This window comes from Abramis brama (assembly GCF_963993115.1).
Source record: "Abramis brama genome assembly, chromosome: 2".
In the NCBI taxonomy this organism is placed as follows: Eukaryota; Metazoa; Chordata; class Actinopteri; order Cypriniformes; family Leuciscidae; genus Abramis; species Abramis brama.
Genome location: NC_139964.1, coordinates 3,902,750 through 3,925,691, shown reverse-complemented (window position 1 = coordinate 3,925,691; position 22,942 = coordinate 3,902,750). Strand labels below are relative to the sequence as shown.

Genomic DNA, 22,942 nt, shown 5'->3' with positions numbered 1-22,942 from the left:
GAGATCTTTTGTCGTGTTTTGTTTGTTCCGACTTTCTGATTGGTGGAATTTTCCGTAGAGCATCATGGGTAATGTAGTTTTTCCACCAGGAATTCCATGATTAAACATAGTAATTTTAAAAACACGCTAATATAACACAGGCCTTAGCAGAAGCGAATACCACCGATTAACAGCCTAGAAGCTCACAGTAGGGCGGACTTTAACGATGTATAAGTTATTGTTAAAAATCAATTAAAATGAATAGAATTCTTACTGTTGCACTCGATTAGGTTTTATTTTTATGTTGTCATTCCATTTTAATTGTAGTTACCATTTTAGCAATTCTGTCGTGCTTTAGTCAGTTTTTAGGGTCTATATAGTTTTTATTTATTCATTTAAATTTATTTCAGTTTGAGTTTTTGTTGTGCTTTTGTCAGTTTTTAAGGTCTATATAGTTTGTATTCATTTAAGTTTATTTCAGTTTGAGTTATTTTATTACATCAAGTTACACTAAATGAACATGAGAAATTTTGCCTTGGCAACTAGCTGAAATAAAATAAGTTAAAGTTTTCCATATTTGATTGATTATTTACAACATATTTTTTGTTGGTTTTAATTGTATTTCCCCGTGCAGCACCTCTGCGCAGCGGCAGAAGCTTGTTCTCCAGGATGTCTCTGGCGTCCGTCCCTTCATCCATCAGGTCCAGTTTGGTCATCACGCCGATGGTGCGAAGACCTGCAGGGCAGAGGTCAAAGGTCAAGCGGGCGTTTGGTTTCTCAATCACAACCGGACATAACAATTATTTTTTTGCTAACATTCCCATCAAGTCATGAAAGCGTTATTTCTGATCGTTCTCAGTCTGAACGTTCAAAATGTCGTTTTTTTAAATGTTTTGAAAACGTAGTTTTGTGAACGTTAAGCGAACATTCCATTTTGCAAACACTATGGAACGTTACTTTTGAATGTTCTCGGAACGTTCTGAAACAAGTAGTTACATTTAAAAAATGTCCAACTGAAACGTGTCGGAAATAAAACTACAGTGTTCGTACAGACACTGTCAAATGAAATTCCAAATGAACTTTTCAAGCACTACTTTTTTGGTTTTCAAGGACTTCAATCAGAGATCTCACTTATCAAACAACATCTTTATTATCTTTCAAATTCTAAAAAGCTAATAAAACAAAATGGTAGAACTAATAAAGTGCAGCACATGCAATGACTGTAGTAACTAACCATTGAAAGGATATTATGACAAAGATATCGCTTCCCTTAATCAAACTGATTTTCACCCTCATGAATATATGATTGAATGAGGGGGAATATGAATATATGATTGACCTGAAGAATGAAAGCTGTATCTTATATGAGCTAGGGGTGACCCCAAATAGTCGAAGATTCGATGCTTCGATTGGAGGAGCCTGATTCGACTACCGATCTCACGGTCGAATCTTCGCAGAGGTGTTATGAAACGATGATCATGCCACTTTGGCTATATGAGGGCGCTCAATGTCTGATTTCACATAGAACTACCGGTTTTCTGTCAATACGTTAATATTCAGCCTATTATGATAATGCTGTATATAAAAATGTGCAAAGAAATAAGCTTTTAATAAACATTTTTTAACGTGCGTGAATAAATCCAAACACCCGCGTCCGCGTGACAGATTTAAGTTTCACTTTCAATCCGTAACCGACAGAGGAGCGTCTTGGCAGCAAGGATTTAAATCTTTAAAATAACAATGTCTGGGATAAGAAAATATAAAGTGTGGATGTACACCGTCAGAAAGGATATTCTCCAAGGCTGGATTTAGCATCAGGAAAACCATGATCGCACTTCTGCCGGTCAACGTTAACAAGTTTCACGTTAGAATGTAGGCTATTTTATCCGCGTGAGAAATTTGAAAAGACTCCAACGGACACAGAGTGAAAGACTGGATTTGTTCTCTCGATCAGGTAGGGTAGGCTACAAGTGATTTCAAAACTTTTCAGTCGGTTCTAATTTGATTTTTGGATGCTGTGAGTGTGAACATTTTTAGCTAAAAAGACTGCCACTAGCATTTATTGTTGTTTCTACAGTTAAAAAGACAAAGTTGAAAATTCTGGCTACTATCGTTATTTTAATAATTTCTTTATTTTTATTTTATTTATTGATCTGTCAGGGTTATCTAATCTAACTATTTGTGGCTTGTGTTTTGAATATATGTTCCCCTGCACTTTAGGCGTTTTGCACACATTTGCTCATCTGTGACTTGATTCTGATTTATTTCGTTTTGTATTTTTATTTATTAGAAAGGTTGGCTATATTCTGTTCTAATTTAATTTAGTAAATTAATTGTTTATTTTTTTGGTTTATCGATGTTGTGGTGTATAGAGCCTGCTCGCACAGGTAATTTAGCCGATTTAATTTGATTTGTATGTGAAATGCAAATCCTGTCTGTGGCCTTTCTGGAGTTATTTATGTTATTTCTTAGTTTTATTGATCCAAAATGTTTTTATACATTTTCTTCTATATCTTTGTGTGATTTTCTGTACATCGCGGCTTTGAAATGTTAAAGCCCCGCCCCCAGCCCCACCCCCATACACACCCCCATACACACCCCCATACACACCCCCATACACATGATTCGACTATTAGTCGACTATAAGCAAGACATGATGATTCTGATTCGACTATGAAAATCCATAGTCGGGGACAACCCTAATATGAGCAATATCACACTCATAGCCATGCGAAATGGCTCTATGTCTATATCAGACGAGCTGCAGCGTTTATATTGCACGAAAAGATTGTTTTATCGATAAAATGAAACACTAATTTCACATATCTTGTCTTTCAATAATTCAAGCACTTTTTAAGTACCTTTTCATAAAAATGCCTGTTTTCAGGGGTTTTCCAGGACTTAAATTTCACTTCAAGCACTTTAAGCACCTTGTGCGAACCCTGTATGTATAAATAATATTGTGTGAACAGATAACTCGTTTGTTCATGACGTTCTCGGTGTCTCACCCTGAGGATCGACCTCTTTGCTGATCTTCAGCGCGTCAGAGTTGGCGAGGTCGGTGTTGGCAGGCGTGACGGCCAGGATCAGGCAGTTCTCTCTGGAGATGAACTGCAGCAGCATGTCTCTGATCACACACACAGGGAGAAGAGCCGTCAGTGTTTCAATCGGGTCCTGTAGGCCATCAAACCCACAGCTCTTACCTGATCTGGAACTCGATGTCCGTCGGCTGGTCTCCCACCGCCACCTTCGTCATGCCGGGGAGATCGATCAGCGTCAGATTCAACACTGAGAGAGAGAAGAGCGAGTTTGATTCGGTTATAAACATTATTATGTTGATTCAGATCAGTTCAAAAACTGTGTTGATTTTGCAAAGTGAGATTAACATGGTTCCTTATCATCCTCTAAATACACAGGCACACATAACGCATGGAAATGTGACGTTTAACTGCAGCAACCACAGCGCGAGAGTGTTTATTGTGGAAGAGTGATCTGAAGGTACCGTTCGGCGAGTACACGCGCAGGTTAATGGGCACCGAAGAGATTCCCTTATTAGATCCGGTGATTCGCTCCGTCTCGGCCTCGATCTCCAGCCGAACCTCGTCAAAGTCCACGAACTTACGGCCCTTACAGTGCAGGAACTCTGCGTATTCTAGAGGAACAGAGAGAGATCAATGTAGAATCATTAATACACTATATTAAATGTTGAATTATATATATATATATATACTTTTTTTTTGTATTCATTTTAATTTTAGTTAAAGGTAAATTATTATGATTTGACTTTAGTTAGTGTGTAATGTTGCTGTTTGAGCATAAACAACATCTGCAAAGTTACGACGCTCAAAGTTCAAAGCAAAGGGAGATATTTGCTTTTAAAGAAATCGCTTTTTAAGGACGACAACAAGCTTCTTCACGGCTTAGTGACATCACTTACCCTAAAATTTACATAAACCCCGCCCCTGAACACGATTTATAGATTATCATGACCGAATATGCTAATCAATGACTAGAAGATAACTACACATCAGCTACATAAATTCACCAACTAACCAACCAGAAATGTTGCATACATGTTGTCACTTCTTCTTGAAGCTCCGCCCCCTGTGCCGGGAGCAGCAGCTCATTTGCATTTAAAGGGACACACACAAAAACGGTGCGTTTTTGCTCACCCTCAAAAAAGTGACAACTTTAACATGTTATATAAAAACATCTGTGGGGTATTTTGAGCTAAATCTTCACACACACTCTCTGGGGACATCAGAGACTTATTTTATATCTTGTGAAAAGGGCATTATACCACCCCTTTAAAGTTTTTTGTGATTTTTCTTTGGTTTTTGGTATCTAATTATACACTAGCGTTTGGAATAATTAGTGTTTTTATTGTTTTTTAAGTCACTTTGGCTCACCAAGGCTAAAAAATGCAGTAAAAACAGTGAAATATTATTACTATTTAAAACAAGTATTTTCTATGTGAATATATTGTAAAATGTAATTTATTCCCGTGATGCAAAGCTGAATTTTCAGCATCATCATTATGCATTATTGCAATATCGTGATATAGTTTTTGGCTGCCCTGAAGGTAATTCTCAGGTTTGAAGCTGTCGGCACCTGAGGCATGATGTAAATTAATACAGGTAATCATTTCGACAGTTTGAAAGGCGTGAACACACCTTTACGTGTGAGGGATTGGATGTTCAGAAGGTGTAATGCGTGTTATACCTGCTTTACTGTTGACTAGCTGGAGAATCAGAGGCCTGCGAGTGACGATGCCGGATCCTCGGGGGAGGAAGTCTCTGAAGGACAGAGAAACAGAGATGAATGAACATTACTAACATTCAAAACATTAACTTTTTGTTTTCTTGTGGTATAACGCCATGCCAGCTTCTGTGGCATTAAAATGCAATAAAATATACAGAAAACACCCAAAAGAAGATTTTTTAGAAACTCTGTGGAAAAAAAACTGAATTAAAAATGGTCCTTTCTCAGTGAAGGGTTCATTTGTTTATGAAATGACACAGAATGACAGCATAATTCTCTGGTTCATCAAAGTATACTGAAAACACACACCCTCAAAGAAAAGAGGAAATCTTGTTTCACTTCCCAGACCAAAGTCTCCTAGAAGCTTACACATATATGTGTGTGTGTGTGTGTGTGTGTGTGTTGCTCTTCCTGTTGCTTGAGCAGGAATCCTGAAGATGTCAAGTCCGAACACGCTGAAATCGGTCTCAATCACACAGAACGATGTGGTTTGTTCTTAGTGAACCATTCAGAAACAGAAATCAACACATTTGAGCCTCTTAAGGATGAAGACGCTCATGATCTGCAGTGATACACAGATTATATCTTCATTTACTCACACTCAGTCCTTCCAAACCTGTATGCTGTCATTCTCACTATTAAATGAGACATATGGACTACTGTTGTGATGCTTTTGTGGTGATTTTCAGAGTATGACATGGTGGTCACTATGATTGTTGTTGTATGGAAAAGATCTGCATGAAATGTCTTAAAACATCCAAATAAAAATGGGTCTGTAACAACATAAAAGTCAGTAAATGGTCCCCATTCACTTCCATAGCATTTATTTCCATACAGTGGAACTCAACAGGGTCCATCAACTGTCTGGTTACCCATATTCTTCAAAATATAGCCTATATTTTTTGTGTTCCAGCAGAAGGAGGAAATTCTCCTAGTTCTCCTACTAAAACTATCCCTTTAAGGCCAATTCACACCAACAACAATGCCTTTAAATACAACGATATCGTAACGTCGATAACGTTTTATATTAAGCGCTCGCTGAAGTTTACGTTTTCTGCTGCTTTAAATTATCGAGCTGGATTCTGATTGGCTGTCAATTTTATATTGTTTATCAGCTGGAAAAAAATACGTTGATAAAGTGATTCCAACGATATCGTTCCTCTGTGCTGTGTGAAGTGAACGGGCCTTTAATGTTAATTTTTGTGTTAACTACCACTTTAGAGCACAGCAACACTCTGAAATAGTTCATTTTTTGACTAGCAGTGACATTCTGATCACTGATCGTTTCAACGGATCATTTGATGTTTTATTTATATTAAGCGCTCGCTGAAGTTTATGGTGTTCTGCCGCTTTAAATGCTCGAGATCTGGATTCTGATTGGCTGTCAATATTTGTTTGTTTATCAGCTGAAAAATAAAAAAAACCGTTGATAAAGTGGTTCCAACGATATCGTTCCTCTATGGCTCTGGTTCCTCTGTGCTGTAACCGGTCTATATTTGATAAAGTTATAGTTCTTGGTGTGTGAACGGGCCTTTAATGTTAATTTTTGAGTTAACTATCATTTTTAGAGCACAGCAACACTCTGAAATGGTTAATTTTTGACTAGCGGTGACATTCTGATCACTGACCGCTTCAACGGATCATTTGAGTTTTAATGGTGGGGCACACATTTTCAAGTTCAAGAACATTTGTCTCTCAAATTGAATAAGTATTTGTCCTATTTCAGTGTTGTTTACACAAAAGGCTGTGTTTTATCATGTCGAATTAGCCGCACGGTCACCTGCCCACGAAGTTCTCCAGCACCGAGCTCTTCCCGGCGCTCTGGCCGCCCACCACCGCGATCTGCGGCAGCTCCAGGTTACAGCTCTGGCCGATGGAGCTGAAGGCGTCCTGCAGTTTATTAATCAGGGGAATCAAGTCCTCCATCCCGCGGTTCCCCATGACGAGCTTCGGTCAAACACCACAAACCCCAGAGAAACTCGACCGATCACTTCATAACTTGCTGACTCAAAATAAAAGGCTTTAACACTAACCCAAACCCACAAACACAAACAAAACCGGCTCAATATGTCAAACTCCAGTTGTCAGACAGAGAGAAAAACGTAGGCAGGCCGAAAGTTTTCCTATCCGGTCAGCAGACCACCATAAAGTTCAGAAGAACAGCCCTTGTGTGCAAACCGCGCGTTCCTATTGGCCACTGCTGATGTCAATCAAACACTAGACGGAGAGGGGAACGGGTGGGGCGTTATATTCATATTGAGGCATTAAAAGATGCAAGAAATAAAAAAGCGAAACGGATGTATAGACTTTTTGAATCCTTTCCTTTTTGGATTTTTTTGTAAGTTATCCCCTGTATAATTTATTTGTATTTTATTCGTTTTTTATGGTTTTATTCTGTTTCCTTTGATGCGATTTTGAATTTAATAGATATATAATAGTTGAATACATTGTGGTCCTCTGTATGTGTATGTTGTTATTGTTATGTTATGCAATAAAAAAAACAAAACAAAAAACACATAAACAATAACACACAAAAAAGGGTGGGGCGTTCGAACAGCTATTATCAGTTTAATCTTTTTCCATTACATAGGCTACATAAAATACTTTAGTAGGCTAATACTCAAGAGGTGATATTAGTGACAACTGTACAGCTGTAGCCTATGTCTGTCAGGTAGGCTAATTTAGGCTACGCGTGTGTTGACAGTCACTTAGGCTAATTACTGTCTCACACGGAAATGTCAAGGTAATATTTCTCCCCAAATCAAAAGTAAAAATAAATAGTGTTAAAGTGCTATAAAGATAAGACTATTTATATGTTTTGCATCGTGATGATATTTTCATCAGAACTGGCCCTTCCTTAAGCTCCGCCTTATTTTCATGGTTCTTTTAACCGTTATTTTTGTGTGATCTTTCGCTCTTCTTATGTAAGCCTGTTTAAAGTGGAATGTATAAAAAATATATATAGGGTAAAATAATTATAAACTATAATATACAGAACACAGTAATGTCACAATGCAAACATTGTTTATGGTCCTAGCTTTATTCACTTGGTGAAATACAAGACAATTTGGCAGATTTAGTGAGTCAAGTCACCTTCATTTATATAGCGCTTTTACCAATATAGATTGTTTCAAAGCAGCTTTACATTGATAGTAGGAAATTAAAGTAACAGAGATTGTTTTGGCTTTACAAAACTGTTTACAGCTAAAGTTAGTTTTGATTGATTCACTTTCGTTGCGAAGATCATTAGTTACTTACACAACACCATTACAGGGGAGAGACTAGTTGACACTTCAGGACTGCGTTGTCATCAGGCTTGTGCACAATTCAGAATTGAATTGAATTGGAATTGATGTCAAAAACAGGATCTAGAATTACAATTCGAATTTGAATTAAAGGAAGCAAAATTGCAATTCAGTAAAAATTCAAAGAAATTCATATACATTTTTTAAGTGAAGTGTTAAACAATGAAGCTTTACAGTAGGCTATATGTCAGATAGAGTTCAGAACTAAGTTCAGATGCAAAAGCCTAAGTGCCATCTGAAATTGTCTTGAATGATCATTTTTATCAAGCTTGTATATTTAAGTTCAGTAATTTCACTTAAATGACAATTAATAGGTAATTTTCATGGGCATTTAAGTGAAATTACTGAACTTAAATATACAAGCTTGATAAAATTGATCATTTTAGAGGAACATTTCAGATGGCGCTTTTGCATCTGAACTCTTCAAATGATATTAGTTTGAACTACTTGTACAGATTACATTAAAAGGATATGTTTTCCCCCAGCAATGAATGTTAAAATCTGTAGTCACAGAACAAATAATTAAGTTTGATTTATTGTAATTGTATTTAGTTGTATTACTGAGGTAAAATGTTTAATTCAATTAGTTACTAATCAACTTAAACAAAATTGCCTTGCATTGATAAAGTTATCCAAATAAAGTAATCCAAACCACATTTATAATGGGTAACTAATAACAGTAAGCAATAACATTTCCAAACCCCGTAAATAGTAATGTAGCAGTTCTTTCTCATTTACCACAATTCTTCCCACTGAGGTACAGCAGGCAGTCTCCGAAATTAAATCTGGAAGTGGTGTTGGTATAGATGGTCTGTAGATAAAGTTTATTAAGATTGCCTCTTATGTTCTAGCATATCCATTATGTGATCTATTTAATTTATCTATATCTACTTGCAAAGTTCCAGTCATGTGGAAGTGTGCTAGAGTAACACCTTTATACAAAAGTGGTGATCCTCTTGATCCTAATAATTACAGACCAATCTCAATTATTAGTAATGTAAAAGTGTTTGAAAAAATTATATTTAAGAGACTGTTTAAATACATTAATGAGTTTTCTATTTTTTCTCCAAACCAATCAGGTTTTAGGCCCAATTACTAAAACTACTGCTACTACTGCTAAAAGTAATAGTTTACTGCTAAAACTATTACTCCACCACTACTGCTCTTACAAAATTTATTAACGATGCTACATCTTCTTTGGACAATAATATGTCCACTGGAGCAATATTTATAGATCTCACCAAAGCGTTTGATCTGGTTGATCATTATATTCTCCTTGATAAATTATATAACATTGGTCTCTCTGAACAGTCCATTTCATTTATTTTCTATTTTCATTAATGATCTCCCACAAATGTGCTCTGACAGTCAAATTCTCTTGTATGCTGATGATACAGTTATTTATTCTTCAAAACGTGATATTAATTCGATTCAATCCTCACTGCAACTTGATTTTAATACTATTCAAAAGTGGTTTTCGGATAATGGACTTATACTGAATAAAAGTAAGTCATATATACACTGTAAAAAGTGAACAGTTGGATCAACTTAAAAAAAATTACTTCAATTGGTAACACCTAAAGAAATGAAGTTTTCTCAACTTAAATTATCACGTTTTTCACGATAAAATGTGATAATTTAAGTTGAGAAAACTTAATTTCTTTAGGTGTTACCAATTGAAGTAATTTTTTTAAGTTGATCCAACTGTTCACTTTTTACAGTGGTATGTTATTCTCCACTAGGTCTGCCTGACATAACCAAGGTAATAGTCTAACAATTAAATTCTCAGATGGTACACCGTACATTTATGGAGAATGTTGAGGAATTTAAATATCTGGGCCTGTGGCTCGACTCCAGCCTCTCCTTCAGGCCTCATATTGACTCTATAGTGAAAAAAGTAAATTATAATTTAAGACTATTATACCGTTCAATTAATTGCTTCACACAATTGATTAGATTAAGAATGGTAACTCAGCTTTTATTTCCTATTATTGATTTGTCTATATGAGTACAACAGAATCACATCTTAAATCCTTAAATGTTGTCTATAACAGTCTCTGTCGATTTGTGTTGAGATTTCTAACCCATCATTGTCATATGTACCAACAATTGAATCTCTTATCACCAAAGGCCAGACGACAGCTACACTGGTTTCAGTTTGTCTATAAATGTATCTTTTTTAATTATCCTCTTTATTTGAAGCAACATTTAGTCCTATATACAGTAGGTCAACTTATGGCCTGAGACACCTTAATCATCTCTTTTTTTCTGTCCCAAATATATCTAAAGAAATCAGAAGATGTGCTTTTAAATTCAAAGCCCCCTCTGATTGGAACAGCTTACCTTGTTCCTTAAGGTCCATCTCTTCCTTTCCACTCTTTAAGTCAGCCCTTTTAATTTACTTGCAATCCTGTGACCAATGTAAATGTTTCCCTGATGTATGACCTGTACTTTCTTTTTCACTAATGCACCTTTTCTTTCATTAATGCCCTTAGTAAGAGATTATGTATGTATGTGTGCATGAGAGCATATGTGCATGTTTGTGTGCATATGTGTATGTATGTGTACATAGGTATGTATTTTTGCATTTGTATGTATATGTAGGCTATATATTTCTTTGTTTTGGTGGCTTCGTCAAATATGGTTCTCCCTCTTTGTCAGATCTGCACACTAGTGAAGGTTAAAATCTCACACTTTATTAGTATTTATAGCTCCTATCTTAATAAAATAGGCTGTGTGACCATGAGGAATGATTACCTCAGAATGTACGTCCCATATGTAAGTTTGAGAGACTTTATTTAAATTAAATACATACACCTCTTTAGCTATTATCATGTGTTAGGGACTATGCCATGGGTTGCCAACGTCTGATCTAGAGCTTTATAGTGGACATTTATGTCGTAAAGATGTTATAAAGACACAGAGGAGGAGTCTGAGAATCTGACAGATATATATAGAGTGTTTGTGTCAGACTGAACAACACAAACGGTGAGTTACTGTTGTATTGTTCATTTATCTCATAGAGCATTTGTACAATTTTCAGAAAATGAAATATAAAAGTGCATTTTATGTTTATTTTTATATTTCTTTTATTTAGATAAAACCTATCTGCTGTGATCTACTGAGGAGAGACTGAGAAGATGGCAGTAAGTTCATCTGCTTCCTTCATTGTGTCCCTGTTACCCGAAACCACTAAATACTTAGTATGTTCATCTCTTTCTCTCTCTGTCTCTTGTAGTTGATGGTGTTTTGGGCAGTGACTGTAAATTCATGCCGGTCGACTGTTCTGATGTCTACAACTCAGGACAAAAGCTCAGTGGGATTTACACCATCTATCCAGCAGGAGACGTTCCTGTCTGGGTTTACTGTCACATGGTCTCAGATGGGAAAGATGAAGACAACGGAGGATGGACGGTACGAGTGTGACTTTAGATCATCAAACACACATCAGAACATACATTATGAATCATATATTCTATATAAACCCATCACAGGTGATTCAGAGGAGAATGGACGGCAGTGTGAATTTCTATCGGCCGTGGAATCAGTACAAGAGAGGATTCGGGAATGTGGAGAGCGAATACTGGCTGGGTAAGATCTCACAGAGTGTGTCTGTTTGTGTGGATGATCATGTGTTTGGTTGAACATGTTCTTCATGTGTGTGTGTGTGTGTGTGTGTGTGAACAGGGCTGGAGAACATGTACCAGCTGACACGTAACAGAAAGTACATGCTGAGAGTGGATCTGGAGGACTTTGAAGGAAGGGTTCAGCTCTGTACTCGTCCTTCTCTGTGGATTGTGAATGTGCTGGATATAAACTACAAGTTTCAGGGTTCAAGGATGGAGGAGCAGGTAGGACACTTTCATTCAAAGGTGTAAATGCTCACTTGATCATGCACATGCCCTCAATTTGGATCAGATTGATTATTCCGTTTTTAAATATAATGAATGTCTCATTCTTTAAATGTGGGTTAAATTCGTAAATGTTATGAAAACTTACAATAATCTCTGAAATCTGTAGTAGTGTGAGATGTCAGACATGTCGCTCTGATAACACATTAGCTGGGTAAAATTAAGGCTTCTGACAGGAAAATTGCTTATTTATTATGAAACTGGCTAACCAAGTAGGAACAAGACCCTCAGAGTTGAAAAAGCTACTCTGAAACTAGTTTGACAAGCTAATATTTTTACAATGACATTGTATATTACAAATAACTGAAAAATTGTTAATGAAGAATATTTGAAGAATAAAATGTAGGGTTTAAAACAATGCAATGCAATACAATTATGACTTCAAAGAGTACTGTTTTATTTTGTAAACTATATACAAAGATACAATACTCAAATGTAGCCTATATCTCACAGACTCACACTAAAATTGCTACAAATGTCGAACTGTAAAGCTGCACGATGCGTGATATAACAATAGATGGTGGTAACACACGATAATGTACACACGATAAAACGTAATGTAGCTTTTGGTCGCTACACCGCTACTTGCTGAAAAAAGTAGTTAGCAACTGGAAAACGTCCATGTTTTAACAGCAACTCAGCTACTCCCAAGCTATTGAAAAATGTAGTTAAGTTAGTGGCATCGCTACATGTAGTTGGATACTCCCCAACAATGAAAACCCTCATATATATATTATGTTAATCCTGTTTACAAAGCTCTTCCTCTCTGCTCTTCCTCTCTGCAGGCGACTCTTTGACCCACCACAGCAATCACAAGTTCTCCACCTTTGACAAAGATCAAGACCTCCATGAAGTTAACTGTGCCAAACAGTATCTCGGGGCATTTTGGTACAAAGACTGTCACAGAACAAACCCCAATGGTGTATGGTGTATTTATGGGAAGAAGATGGTACTCATGTTGCCGTGTTAATATATATATATGTATATATATATTATGTTAATCCTGTTTACAAAGCTCTTCCTCTCTGCAGGCGACTCTTTGACCTACCACAGCGATCACAAGTTCTCCACCTTTGACAAATATCAAGACCTCCATGAAGTTAACTGTGCCAAAAGGCGTCTCGGGGCATTTTGGTACAAAACCTGTCACGGAACAAACCCCAAGGGTATGTATTTACGGGGTTTCATGTCGCCATTGGTGTTTCTTGGTACAGCTGGAAAGGGAATTATGATGTTAGTATGAAGTCCTTCAGCATGAAGATCAAAAGTGTATTCTAGAAACAGCAGTATTTCCAGGAGCAAACATGTTATTATTACTATATAACAAATGTGAAAGTTTAAAGCCCAAAGTACTGTATACTCCAGTTGTAACGTTGAAGGCCCATTCACACCAATGACGATAACAATAAAGATAACGATAAAGATGGAGAATATAAATATAAAAGAATAGCAGAGTTCACACCACAACTATAATGACAACAGCACTGAGAATTGATATTGTTGGAATTACTTTTTTAATTGATTTTTTTCCAGCTGATGAATGATAGAAATATTGACAGCCAATCAGAATCCATCCTGCTTTAAAGAGCATACGCATTTCAGTTGGTAGATGACAAAACAGCATCATGTACTTAAAACAAACAGTCCACTAGTGTGAACGCTAATATAACCGAAAACATAGGCTTTTAAAGTATACTCCATTTGATAGTGTATGCAGACACAGGTACTCAACACTTCTGCACAAGAAAGTTTCATATTTGTTCGGTGACAACTCTCTTTCTCTCCAGAACTTATGAGCAACAAAAATTACTTAGTATTCTTTTTTATTAGCAGCATCAATGTCTAAACCCCCTCATGCAAGCGTTATGTCGGTTCAATGTCAGTAATTTTTCTTTTTTTGATGGATCATCAGATTTACTATCCAAACAACTTCCTAAATGTTAAATAAACTCCAACATTGTGAAAGCATTATGCCTGTATGCAGAAGTGTTTATTTCCACAACAGAAACACTAAATGAGGAATTCTGTGGGATCACGCTCAATTAATTGATTATATGAGTTTGGAGTCGTGGGAGCAGTTGAGTATTGTACATGTAGACTGGAATTATTAATCACTATGACCTCTCGCACCTTTATGACATGTAATGTACATGTAGTATATCCACTGGCAACAACCCCGCTTCCTAAGATCATGATCCTATCACAAGTGGTCAGCCCAGGATGCACTACAGTATCTACTTGTGTTCAGATTTCATCAAGACACTCACTTTTCATTTTGTCACACTCTACATCACTTTAGCGGTCCAAAATGTGGTGCACGAATACTGTTGAATTAACAAACTGCGATTTCCTGCATAATCTGCGTGTTTTGTTACAATGCAGCAACACTGTAAAATCAAATTAATTAGACTTACTTAGAGCATGCAAACCGATTGCCTAAAAATATAGTATGAATAGTTTGTTGTACTGACAAATGCTTAGTTAGTATAGTTCCCTTACACAAGAGTTCTAGTAACAAAAAAGAACTGTAGAGAGTACTTGATATTTAGATTTATTTGCATGCTGAATGTTGAAGTCTGTGTGTGACTCAAACATGATCAATTGCAAGATATTGTCACAAATATAAAGGGATTATATCAACCCAATTAAAGTTTCACAAGGATTTTATGACATAATTGTTGGCAATTAAAAAAAAAGAAAAATCATTAGACGACATGAAGGGAAGTTATAAATAGGTTGCTTTTAAAAGGTCTAACTTCTGACTAAATCATTAACTATAGTTGATTCAAGTCAGAAGTTAGGTCACCTTTTAAAATCTTATGTGATGTTCTCTCAAATTATTCAGTTGTTGACAATTCAACATTCAAGATGACTTTGGGAAAATAGTGAGTGCAAACAGAGAAGGAAAACTGCAGAAGTGGAGGACATGAGTGAAAAGTCTATTAAGAATTGCCCAGCCTCAAAAAAATCACACCCAAACCAATCACTTAATATTAACTTGGGTTTTCTGAGTAACCAAGACATAATATGTGAATAGTATAGATTACTGCATTTTTACAACTAAGTTGAGACATTTAGTAAAGTTAACTAAAAAGTGTTAGTTAGAACAACTGAGGTTTTGGTGAGCTTTCTCCCAATACGTCCCAGAATGATCATGTGTTTGGTGAGTAGGCGGCAAATAGGCAGAGCTTTGCCGTGGTCCAGGATGGATAAGGATGGATAAAATATGGCCACATGCATTTCTGACTTTCTCCATATATGGTTTCAGCAGGGCTGGAGTTGGGCCTTTTTTTAACACCAGTTTAATGCCCAAGACCAGCTCTTTTTTTGTTCATGGTGAAAGAACTTGGATAAATGAAGTGTCAGTTCATACTATTCTGTTTCATTTATTACTGTCATGCTTGCTGACAAGGAATATAAAAGGTAAATAACAAATGACATTCCAAAACTGCTTGAAAAATACTATAAATAAAAATGGAAAAAAAATGAACATTAATATCATAACTAATATCAGACAGCAGTATGTATTATGCTATTCTATTAAATCATATTACACCGTTGTATAAAAACCTTTGTGTCTATAGGCTGTGTGAACAGCCAGTAAATGTCTGTTTGTCGTGAGAATGGACATGGCTTGTTTTCCTCACCCGAATTCCTTAACTCATAACTTTCTAAATCAAGATTTTAAACAATAATTACCATATTAAGGTAAATCTGAGATAACATTTCATACCTGTGTGTTCTTTGAGCCAGTCAATCATGGGCGTCGGAACCATTGTATATGGGTGGGACAAGACCCACCCACTTTTTAAGACCAATGATATTGGACCCACTTACTTTTACCGTCTCTGATTCAGCGCATTTGTCTTTTCATAGCGCTGTCAGTCAAATACAATTATTAGGGAATTCCCTAATAAATTAAACTCCGCTGAATCGCTACATTATATTTCTCAACGAGCCGCAACTGACGCAAGTAACCGCCCGTTTTACCTTTCCAGTCAAATATTGCGTTGCAAACATCAATAACAGCTTTAAATTGTCATTGCGGGCAGATGACCATGGTATTAGCGGGATAATCCACGGATAGCTGTGCATTTTTAATGCACGACTTGGAGGCAAAGAACCGCCCGACGTGAAGTGGAGTTTAGTTTACTTGTTTTAATTAAAAGGGACCAGAATAGCCTACATGAAATGGTATTTACTCCAGTAACATTTTTCTGGGGGAGGACCCACCCACTTTTTTTTTTCTTCCGACGCCCATGCAGTCAATCAACATTAGAGCGCCACCCTCAGGCTGAACTGCACAAGGAAATAGAGGCGTGTACCTGGACCGAGCCCACAGGCCCTATGTGCATGGAGAGCTGCACTGTGGAAGAATTATATTTTTTGTGTAAGATAGTTTTCAACACTTTGGGCAAACTTTGTATTGAAGTTCAAAGTTTGAGTTCCTGAGGAATTATTGTGACTTGTTTCATAATTGGCAAGTGCTTTATCTCTTTTGCTGCTGAGGTGGCCACTGTATCTGGGAGAAACTGTTATTTGTTTACTGGTTGTTGCATGCAGTCCTAAAATACAGCATGTTGCAAAACGGTGTTAGCTTTGAGAAATAGATTTCGGGTTTTGGTGGGGTTCTGAAAATGTAACAGTACCGTTTGGGTGGGTTCGGGTCAGGTTAAGTGATCTCGGGTACGTGCTTCAATTAAAAGCCTGTGCAGACCTCGATCTCTGCCAAAAGTGCATCTGCATGTTCAGCGATTAGAATTTAAAGGGGACCTACTATGCCCCTTTTTACAAGATGTAATGAAGTCTCAGGTGTCCCCAGAATGTGTCTGAAGTTTCAGCTCAAAATACCCTACAGATAATTTATTATACCATGTTGTAAGTGTTTGAGTGGAAGCAAAAACCTGCGGTTTTTGTGCATGTATCTTTTTTGGTGGAAATTAAGACATCAGCATACAGGCATAACTCATTCAATGCTGCAGTTTATTTTAAATGTATGAAGTTGTTTGCACAGTAAATCTGAAAAACTGACCAAAAATGAAGAAAAATCATTGACAGGAAGAGTTTAGTGCACAACACCAACATTCACAGATATTTTTTCTTTCATGATTTACTCCATTACAGTTGACAGAGAAAAGAACTTTAAACCTTCACATTGTCAGAGAGTGACAACAATATCAGATGCTTGCTCCTGGAAACACTAATGTTTCTAGGACACGGCTTTGATCTTCATTATGAATGTTTTCATACTGACATCGAAATTGTTGTTCCAGCTTTGCCAAACAACACCAATTGCAAAATGATAAATTGCATTATCATCTTCTCCCCATAAGTACACACCATTAGGGTTGGTAAGATGACAATATTTGTACCAAAATGCCCCGAGATACTGTTTGGCACAGTTACTGGCATTGGAGTCTTGGTCCTTGTCAAAGGTGGAGAACTTCTGATTGTCGTGGTGGATCAAAGAGTCGCCTGCAGAGATGAGGAGCATCAATTAAGGCATTAACAATATGTGACAGGGTCCTATTCTTTGTTATAAATGAACATTTTGTTTTTGAGCAACAGTCAATGGGATATAATTATTTCTGCAGAATAGAATAAGGGAAAGACTTCATTACATAACGTAAATTTGAAGAACAAGACAAAAATAATATTTACAGTTACAGAGGACACGAATATTTCCGTGAAACTGACTTCAAGAAAAAAAAAAAAAAGAAAAAAAAGAAAAAAAATCTGTGTACAATTACTCAACTGATAATTGTAAAGAAATGAAATGAAGTATGAATGAAAGTGTCCTACCTGCTCCTCCATTCTTGAACCCTGAAACATGCAGCTGATACCCATCAGATTCAGGACCCACAGAGAAGGACGAGTACAGAGCAAAACCCTTCCTTCCTTCAAAGTCCTCCATATCCACTCTCAGCATGTACTTTCTGTTACGTGTCAGCTGGTACATGTTCTCCAGCCCTGTTCACACACACACGAAGAACATGTTCAACCAAACACATGATCGTCCACACAAACGAACACACGCGGTGAGATCTTACCCAGCCAGTATTCACTCTCCACAGTCCCGAATCCTCTCTTGTACTGATTCCACGGGCGATAGAAATTCACACTGCCGTCCATTCTCCTCTGAATCACCTGTGATGGGTTTATATAGAATATATTATTCATAATGCATGTTCTGATGTGTGTTTGATGATCTAAAGTCACACTCGTACCGTCCATCCTCCGTTGTCTTGATATTTCCCATCTGAAACCATGTGACAGTAAACCCAGACAGGAATGTATCCTGCTGGATAGATGGAGTAAATCCCACTGACTGTTTCTCCTGCTTTATAAAGGTCAGAACAGTCGGCCGGCGTGTCTCCATCCTGACTGTACCCACACACCAGAACAACAGAGAGAAGAACCACCAAGAACACCATCAACTAAACGAGACAGAGAAAGAGATGAACATCACACTGAAAACCCTCTCTAGAAATGTAGAGTTGTTGATGAACTTACTGTCATCTTCTCAATCTCTCCTCAGTAGATCACAGCAGAGGTCTGATTTATCCAGACCAGTGGTTCCCAAACCTGTCCTGGAGTACCCCCAACACTGCACGTTTTCTTTGTCTCCCTAATCAAACACACCTGATTCAACTCATCAGCTCATTAACCCATGTGATAATGAGCTGTTAATGAGCTGATGAGTTGAATCAGGTGTGTTTGACCACTGATCTAGACAAAAATAACAGAAACATTTTCATACAATGTCTATTTTTACATTTAGTTAATTTTCAAAAAATTTGATAAATGGAAAATGAAGAATAAAACAGTAACTCACCGTTTGTGTTGTTCAGTCTGACACAAACACTCTTTATATATCTGTCAGATTCTCAGACTCCTCCTCTGTGTCTTTATGTAAATGTCTACTATAAATCTCTAGATGTCTGGCTACAAGATTAAGTTCATATTACCTGTAGTTTACATTCTAAAAAAACAGAATCTACACTCTATGTAAATAACCCATCCTGTTGGCAAAGGGTATTTACACTAACTCGCACACCATTGTTCATACAAGGTCAAAACAGCCACAAAAAGTTTCAGTTTATTTTAAGTGTAAAATGTCTCTGTCACACTCAAAGTTCCATTAAGTTATGTACACGTAATTTTGAATGTTCTCTGATCATTTTTTCTTGGTTATGTGAATGTTAAGGAAACATTCCATTTTATCATATATCATTCCATTTATCATTATGTGAATGTTGCTTTAGAAAGTTCTCTAAACATTCTGAAACAAGTAGTAGCATTTAAAAAATATTAATGAACGTCCAACTAGAACGTTTCAGAAAAAGTTCCATGAACGATGTATAAATAATGATTTTGTGCTAACCTTTTTAGAACATTGTTAAAGGCCAGATAACTTTGAATGAACATTCTTTACTTTGAGAGAACCTTACTGCATGATATTTGCCATATTGCTCTGCGTTATCGACCAGGTAGAACAATTATCCCAACCATATCCCACTATTGACAGAAGTGAGAGGAAGAGGATCAGGCGTGACTTTTTACTGCGCTGAGTCGATTTACTCCCAAAAGTGCTATTCCGCCATACATTATAGTTATCCTTTTTAACCCGCTTAGAAAAGCGCCACGTTTTATTTTGTGTCACCATACTTGATCGTATAACTACTCGTGTAACTGTTTTTAAATAGGGAAAATGTTGATGTGTTTGGTCACTTCTAAATTCATTGCTGTCAGATACCATTGAATATACTGGGCTAAGCTAAGTACTATCAAAGTAGAAGTACTGTCTCCGCGCGCCAGAGCGATTAAGTGCACGCACTGAGATGAGAGAGGTATTTATCAACTCGTCTTAGTTAAGGGAATAATATAGTTTAATATGAAAAAACGGTGGAGTATCCCTTTAAATATTTTCGTTTAAAAGTAGACATTTCAAGCTTCTCAAATCTGTGAGGCACAAGCTGAGTTTCGGCGCCCTCCAGTTCACATGCAATGCAAGTGATCGTGCCAGCGCCTTATTACATTGTCTGCCATATATTTGCATCTTATTTATTAAATACGGGCAATTGATTGATAAAACATTGATCAAAATTAAGATACAATTTATAAAAAACGAAAATCTTTTAAAAAGAGTTTTCTATAAAACAAAACTTAATGAGGTCGTCAAAATCATGTTTTAAAAAAACAGCGCCGTTGCTAGAAGGGCGCCAGCGCCTCTGCCTTTCAGCGCCTCTGCCTCACGAGTGGATGATAGCCCTGAAGACGCCTAGCAATGATATACCTTTAGTGGTAGTATACCTTTAGTTAAGTTATACCTTATAGGCAGCTGCATATATGAAAATAAAACACCTAACCCTAAAAAAATTCTAACAAAAGGTTTCTCAGCTGTTTTTCGTAGTATCAGGTGTCCTTCATAACATACTAAAAGTTTACCAAAGTTTGACTACTAGAAAGGTATAATTTTCAAGATGGCGTCCAAGATTGGCAGGAAGCCCTTAAAATATCCTAACTCCTTCATTATTTGACCTAGCCAAGTAATCTTGGTGTCTAACACCATGTTTTCTGGGTCTATGAATCCATTGGACTTGTCTTAATTGCATTGACATGATTACATACTTATGGAATACATGATTTTGTGAGATTACCGTAAGGTTTTATCTTTGTTTGGGGTGAACCAGAGATGTAGACGATTTAGCCTATGTCATCTAACTCCTAATCAGTATGTGTTTTTGGACACATAACCTTTTTTTGCTAAAACACAGACTTGACATTCAATGTAAAAGTTATTGCACCTAAAAGTAACTTAAATTGGAGTTGTATAACTTTGATCATAAACAACTCTGAATAAGCCCGAACAGAGGCATGTGTGTGAACCCTCTAAAATGGTCATTTGAATAAGGGAATACATATGTAATGCATCCTCTATAGATGTTTTTGAGTATAAAGGTGGCATTATACTAAACCTCAGGTTTAGTAAAATTCAGGTAAACCTTCAGACTTGAACCACGGTTTCTTCAGCTGCTACTTTCTCGTACCAAAGAAGGATGGGGGTCCGCGCCCCATATTGGACCTGCGTCGCCTGCATTTTCCCCTTTACAAAGGGAAGTTCAAGATGCTGACGTTGAAAACTATCCTGTTGCAGATTCGAACAGGGGACTGGTTCGTCACCATGGACCTGAAGAAGGCATATTTCCACATCCAGGTCATTGCACGGCACAGGAAGTTCCTCCGGTTCACCTTTGGGGGAAAGGCGTATCAGTATTGGGTCCTTCCATTTGGTCTAGCTCTGGCTCCGCGGACGTTCTCCAAGTGCATGGATGCAGCTCTGGCCCCCTCGAGGCTCCAGGGCATCCGTGTGCTAAATTATCTAGACGACTGGCTCATTCTGACTCATTCCAGAGAGTTGGTGTCCCCTTCTCCACCACCTCCGGTCTCTTGGTCTCAGGTTGAATGCTCAGAAGAGTGTCTTAACTCCTTTTCAGCAGACCACTTTCCTTGGTGTCTAACTCGATTCTCTCTCAATGCAGGCCAGTCTGGCCCCTGCTCGAGTTTCCAGTCCAGAAACAGTTCCCGTTTCAGGCTCGGCCATCATGTAACGGTGGCCATATGTCGCAGGCTTCTGGGGCTCATGACAGCAGCCTCTCCTGTGCTGCCCTTGGGTTTCCTTCATATGAGACCATTCCTGTGGTGGATGAAACTCAGGGGCATCCGCCCTTCTTGGTCTGCCTTCCACCTGCTGAGAGTGTTGCACAGTTGCCTTTGTGCTCTTTGGAGGTGGAAAGACTCCCCCTTTTTACTTCAGGGGGTCAAGATGGGTGTAGTTTGCCATTGCCAGGTTGTCACGACGGATGCCTCTTTGACTGGTTGGGGTGTGGTCTTCGAGGGCAGACCGGCGTACGGTGTTTGTACGGGCGAGCTTCTCTCGTGGCATATAAATTGCCTTGAACTGCAATCCATCTCTCTGGCCGTGGATCATTTTCTCCCGGCCCTGATGGGCTGTCATGTCATTGTCAGGACGAACAACATGGCAGTGGTGTCCCGTGTAAATCGCCAGGGACGCTCGCGGTCGCGCACCCTCGACAGGCATGCAGACCGCCTCCTCCTTTGGGCTCAAGACAGGTTTCTTTCGCTGAGAGCAGTTCACGTTCCAGGGGACCTGAACGATGCAGCAGACTTTCTGATAGCCCAATTCTGGCCATCCCAGACGTGGTTCTCGGAACTGAGCTCCCTGGTGGAGGGGTCCCATTGGCAGATTCCTATCAGGAGAGATCTGCTGTCTCAACTCCAGGGCAGGATTTGGCATCTTCGACCCGAGATATGGAGGCTGTGGGTGTGGCCAGTAAGAGGCAATCGCTAGCGACAGTGGCGTCTGGTCTTCCCACTGATGTTCGGGAGACCATTGATAATGCTCGTGCGCCTTCTACTAGATGGCTGTATTTCTCTAAGTGGAAGCTTTTTGAGTCTTGGTGTACGGCAGGCTCTTTCTGTTAGTGAGCCTTGTATGGAGTTTGCCCCAGGTCTTGTGAAGGTGTTCTACGGCCTAGACCTGGTTATGTCCCCAAAGTTTTGTCCACATCATTCCGCTCTAAAGTGGTCGTGCTTCACTCTTTCTGTCCCCCTCCTTTTTCCTCTGCTGAGGAGGAGAAACATAATTTGCTTTGCCCTGTTCGGGCTTTAAAGGCATACGTGGACCGCTCTTGCAAGTGACGCAAGTCGTCTCAGTTGTTCGTATGCTTTGGGGCTGGCCGGCGAGGGCTCGCCGCCTCTAAGCACAGGATCTCTTACTGGGTGAGACGTAATTTCCCTGGCTTATGAGGTGCGGGAGCTTCCTTCATCTCTGGGCGTTAAAGCTCGCTCTACTAGGAGTATCGCGTCATCCCAGGCTCTTTTCAAGGGAGTTCCTTTAGAGGATATTTGTGTGGCGGCAGGTTGGTCCTCTCTGCACACTTTTATTAGGTTTTATAACTTGGA

At 38.2% G+C, this 22,942-nt stretch overlaps 2 protein-coding genes and 1 pseudogene across 4 annotated transcripts in view; 1 reads left to right on the top strand and 2 right to left on the bottom strand.

Moving 5' to 3' along the window:
- The window catches only part of dnm2b (dynamin 2b), a 30,289-nt gene extending 23,375 nt beyond the window's left edge, over positions 1-6,914 (bottom strand). For both annotated transcript variants that reach the window (XM_084105963.1, XM_084105964.1), the window contains exons 1-6: positions 6,521-6,914; positions 4,702-4,775; positions 3,482-3,631; positions 3,183-3,267; positions 2,988-3,106; positions 617-715 (exon numbers count right to left, since the gene is read on the bottom strand). In XM_084105963.1, the coding sequence (XP_083962089.1) occupies positions 617-715; positions 2,988-3,106; positions 3,183-3,267; positions 3,482-3,631; positions 4,702-4,775; positions 6,521-6,681 (688 nt within the window). In that variant the 5' untranslated portion in view covers positions 6,682-6,914. The remainder of the gene's footprint in view (positions 1-616; positions 716-2,987; positions 3,107-3,182; positions 3,268-3,481; positions 3,632-4,701; positions 4,776-6,520) is intronic.
- A 3,880-nt stretch (positions 6,915-10,794) lies between these two features.
- On the top strand, positions 10,795-13,040 carry LOC311069280 (microfibril-associated glycoprotein 4-like; annotated as a pseudogene). Its single transcript, XR_014609563.1, has 6 exons — positions 10,795-10,810; positions 11,284-11,459; positions 11,540-11,636; positions 11,733-11,896; positions 12,742-12,905; positions 12,988-13,040. The product of XR_014609563.1 is annotated as a microfibril-associated glycoprotein 4-like (transcript).
- A 3,883-nt stretch (positions 13,041-16,923) lies between these two features.
- Positions 16,924-18,620, bottom strand: LOC311077499 (microfibril-associated glycoprotein 4-like). The gene is made up of 5 exons (XM_084106034.1): positions 18,470-18,620; positions 18,184-18,393; positions 18,007-18,103; positions 17,759-17,926; positions 16,924-17,431 (listed from the first exon to the last, which is right to left on the bottom strand). The coding sequence occupies exons 1-5, from the start codon at positions 18,473-18,475 to the stop codon at positions 17,166-17,168; spliced, it is 747 nt and encodes a 248-aa protein (XP_083962160.1). The 5' UTR covers positions 18,476-18,620; the 3' UTR covers positions 16,924-17,165.
- Between the last annotated feature and the right edge of the window lie 4,322 nt (positions 18,621-22,942).

Coding starts and splice junctions, on each gene's coding strand:
- LOC311077499 (XM_084106034.1), bottom strand. Junction 17,927..18,006: donor GGAGAGTGAATACTGGCTGG/GTAAGATCTCAC, acceptor GTGTGTGAACAG/GGCTGGAGAACATGTACCAG. Junction 17,432..17,758: donor GTTCAAGAATGGAGGAGCAG/GTAGGACACTTT, acceptor TCATCTCTGCAG/GCGACTCTTTGATCCACCAC.